At 46.6% G+C, this 4464-nt stretch overlaps 1 protein-coding gene across 1 annotated transcript; it reads left to right on the plus strand.

The window, feature by feature from the left end:
• Positions 1-2531: 2531 nt before the first annotated feature.
• LOC137164990 (olfactory receptor 52P1-like) lies at positions 2532-3470 on the plus strand. Its single transcript, XM_067566059.1, has one exon. It carries the CDS (start codon positions 2532-2534, stop codon positions 3468-3470), a length of 939 nt encoding a protein of 312 aa, XP_067422160.1.
• The last annotated feature ends 994 nt before the right edge of the window (positions 3471-4464 follow it).

Below are 4464 nucleotides of genomic sequence, written 5' to 3' on the forward strand. Positions count from 1 at the left end.
ATATCTTCCTTGTTTGGGTCTGTATGGTTTTTTTTCTCTTATTCATTCAAATTTTCCAATTCAGAAACTTTACTGCCAGGTTAAGACGTGTAGCCAAAACCTCTGCAGTGGGTATCTGTGATAGCCGAGATTTCACAACACGAATGGATCACACAGGGTTTCACAGACTGGCCAGATTCTGCTCTCACCTTCTGCCTTCACTCCAGATCACCCCAGACTGACACTGGCATCACTGATGAGTAAATTCAGTGCCCCAGTGTTTTGAAATCCCCACCTTTCATGCTTGGTCCCAGGATGCCAAACAAACTGGGGGTCTCCTTCAGACTCTTTCAGCACTTTAACAGAATAGCTCTCGCTGCTGCTCACTCCTTTTAGTCTCCAAGTCCTCTCTCCCCTCCCCTCGGGTCTCTCGCTGCACATGCTGCGCTGCTGCTGGGGTTCCCTTCACCCCCAGAGAGGCTGAGCAGGCAGCTCTCCGTCTATCTCCCCTTTCCCCGGTGCAGCCAGACACAGAATTTAACCCAGGCTGTGTAGAAATCTTTATGAGCTGTCACTGTGTGGTGTGTCCAGATTGTGGTGTTGGTCCTGTGTGCCAGGGCTAGGTATACTGGGGATAGGGAGTGGGGGACACAGACAGGCAGGGAGCACGGCTAAAATTGGATTTTTCTTTCTGATTGTTGGTCCCAGGCCTGTGATGCGAGATTTCCTGGCCCCGAGTGTGTCTGGGCCTCTTTGCACTGGCATACCAGAGAATTGCAGCCTGGGTGTCACAGCCTTTACTCATTTTTGTCCAGTTTTTTTGTATTGGTTCTTGAATATTAATTTTGCAACTTCAGGCATTTCCCCAGTGGAAAGAACCATTGATCTTTGCTCCTCAGCTGGGTCTGTCTCCCATCGGATCTGACCCTGTCTATAATCTCCTTTCCCCTCCCAGGCTGCTCTGATTCCAACACTACGCTGGGCACCAGTGTCTTCTCCAGGCTTCCCAGTCACCCGTGGCTCCCACAGCCTCTGAATTGCCCCAAGCTCCCCACAGCTCTTCCTCTGCAGGGATGAAGTGTCCCCATCTGCCCTGTCCCTTGGCTAGGGGGGCCAACAGTGACAGTTTCTCTCCTGTAAGGAACGTCACACACACAGTGACAGATGCCAAGGCACCTGTGCTTTGCTGCTGCTCTTGCTGCTCCTACACACACTGTGTGGGGCTTCAGGGTCTGCTGCACAGCAACAACGAGCAAGCTGAGAAGTGTGCACAGTAAATAATGAGAGCTGGCAATTCTGGGTCATGTCAGTGTTAAGTAAATAGAGCTGACACAGTGAGCCACTGGGACACAGACACTAAACCCGGCACTCTGGGATCATTTGTTAGCCAGCTCTGCTAGCCATTAATGGGGAGTGTTGTACATACATTCCTCAGGGTGGAGATTTTATAGGATCACGTCAGTGTTTTTCTCATCTGATTTGTTCATCCTTCATGCCCCCCAAATCTTGTTCAGAGTCCCTGCTTCCAATGATCCAGTCCCCCATTCTGTATAAATCTATCTTGGTATATTAGAACACATAATGTCTGCTTCGACCCAGTTTACCAACCAATCCAGATCACTCTGAATCTGTGACTTGTCCTCTTCATTATTTACAATCCGCCAATTTTTGTGGCACCTGCAAACTTTATCAGTATTCAAGCATGAGGTGTGTAAGCAGCTGGGTTGCTGACGGGTGTCTCTGGTTACCCCTGTCAGTTAACAAAGCAAAATAACAAAACAACTGTACTTTCCCCATTGTTCTTACTTACTCTGGAATATGTATATATATAACTACTATGTGATTTCTTTTCCTTACATCTGACAAAGTGGGTTAGAGGCCATGAAAGCTTATGCCTACAGAAATTAAATTTGTTGGTCTTTAAAGTGCTACAGGACTCTGTTTTTTTTTTGTTTTTTGTTTTTTTTTTTGCTGTACTTGTTACGTCTCAGAGAAAACTGGGTGCCTTCAAAAAAGTGTCTCACCAAAAATAACAAGGGAAGTAACAGAGCACAAAGTCCCGGCCCGGCATGATGATATCTGTTTCCATGGGGAAAAATGGCTCTTTTCCAATAACGGAATTGCATCGTGGATCGGACCTATGGTCCATCCAATCCAATGTCCTCTCTCTGCCACCAACAACCCCAGGGGCTGCCGAAGAAGGTGTGGTAGTGATAACCTAACCTTCATGAAGTTGCCACCTTAATAATTAACAGTCAGAGATTAGTTTATGCCCTAAAAAAAAGCATGCCTATAGCTTTCCAAGACATTTATTAGCTGTATCTATTGTAATGTGAGATTCTTACTATCCATGCAAATGTCCTAAAAATGTCAAATTCTTGCTTAGCTCTTTTCCCCTTCTTCATCTTTTTCCTCAGTCTAATTATGCACAGGGTGAAGTAAACGTTCTTTTTTTAATCAGTTTTGAATTTGCCTAACCCTCCTCACTCTGCTTCTATCCCTTCATAGGCATCCAGAGCATTTTTGAGCCTGAGTGGTGTTTCAACCACCTCATGGAGGCTTTTAATCTCACCCCCTTCAGCCCGTCAACATTCATCCTAACTGGCATCCCAGGGCTGGAAGCTGCCCACATCTGGATTTCCATCCCTTTATTTACGTTCTACATCATCAGCCTGTTGGGAAATTTCACAGTTCTGTTTGTTGTCGGCAAAGAGCAGACCCTGCACAAGCCCATGTTCCTGCTGCTGTGCATGTTGGCGCTCACAGACATCGGCATGTCGACCTGCATCGTGCCGAGGGCACTGTTCATATTTTGGTTCGGTTCCAAAGGAATCACTGTGGGTGGCTGCCTCACCCAGATGTTCTTCTTTTACGTGTTTGCTGCTACACATTCAGCCGTCCTTGTGACAATGGCCTTCGATCGCTACGTCGCCATATGTGACCCTCTGAGATACGCCACCATCCTCACCAACGCACGAATCGCTAAGCTAGGGCTAGTGGGTTTGATAACAGCTGTAATCTTGATTCTGCCAGAGCCCCTGCTACTGCCGAGGCTGCCATTCTGCGCCAGCCATATTATCCCCGAGACGTACTGCAAGCCCATCACTGTGGTGAAGATGTCATGTGGGGACACTAGAGTCAACCGGACGTACACCTTGGTGATATCCTTAGTGATCATCGGGTCAGACCTGACACTCATTGGCCTGTCCTATGGGCTGATCATCAGGGCTGTCCTCAGAATCTCCTCCAAGAAAGCCCACCAGAAAGCCCTCAACACCTGCACAGCGCACATCTGTGTGATGGTGATGTCTTATACTCCCAGCCTCTTCTCCATCCTAACACAAAGGTTCGGTCAGGGCATTGCTTCCCACATTCACATCCTCTTGGCCAACCTGAATGTCCTAGTCCCCTCTATGCTCAACCCTATCATTTATGGGATCAAAACCAAAGAGCTTCGTGACAAAGTGGGAAAATATACCTGCAGAATGTGATCGCCTGGATCCACTGACTTTAAACCTGCGTGACAAGAGGGAGAAAGGTTATCTCCTCATTAATCAATTGTGCACTCTCCTAATTTGCCTTGTGGCAATTCACAGTTTGAGAAGTTCCTCACATTTAATGTCTTATCACTCCATCACCAAGTCTGACCATCATGTGATCCCTTTCAGCATCGTCACCCATCATCACCCACCCCCACACACCCTGTCACTCATCCTTTCCATGACTTCAAGACCACCAGTGCTGGTGGCTTCTCATATGCTCTCAGCCCTCTTTTCCATCGGTATGGTTGTTGATTCTCACCATTCCTGAGCTCCTTCATATTTCACTCTTTCCTCCTCTCTGCCATCGTAAGGTCTCAAACTCTGCCACCCAGAATGCCCCAAGAATCCCTTCCAGTCCTGAGTCTCCCCAAATGAGTCTTTCTCAATTTTTATTGAGCAGACACTTGGAATTTTTCCCCTTGTTTCATCACCGCCCAAAGGCATGAAATCTGCCCTCAATTTTCAGTATATTTCAGGACACATATTCTACACAGACTGGTGTCAAAACAAAGAAAAAGTCTATATAATAGAAAAATCACAGGTGTAAAGATGAAATAGTGAGGAAAAGGAAATATAGACGTTTAATTAGAAAATAAAGAAAGACACAATTTCAGATTTTTCACATCTATTGTAATCAAATTCCCTTTTCTAATGCAAATTACTTGTTGTCTCTGAAGAATGTCCCACATGCCCTCTGTTATCAAGGGTGATTCCCAGACATGCGCTCTCTGCAAGGCTCCTGGCCCCAGGCCTTTAAAGAAACACTAATGGAGTTTCCTACCAAACACTTCTTATTCCCAGGACTGCTTCTTGTCTCCCATGCTGGTGGAGGACAGTATTTGAAGGACATTACTACCCAGGAAGGAATGGGACTTTAAAACAATCAGGCTGTGGGGGCAGGTCCTGAATTCAGGAGAGCTGGGAAAATCCACAAGCGTCGCTC

This window comes from Emydura macquarii, unplaced genomic scaffold (genome assembly GCF_026122565.2).
Source record: "Emydura macquarii macquarii isolate MOO-44397 ecotype Brisbane River unplaced genomic scaffold, CSIRO-AGI_Emac_v2 contig_2709, whole genome shotgun sequence".
In the NCBI taxonomy this organism is placed as follows: Eukaryota; Metazoa; Chordata; order Testudines; family Chelidae; genus Emydura; species Emydura macquarii.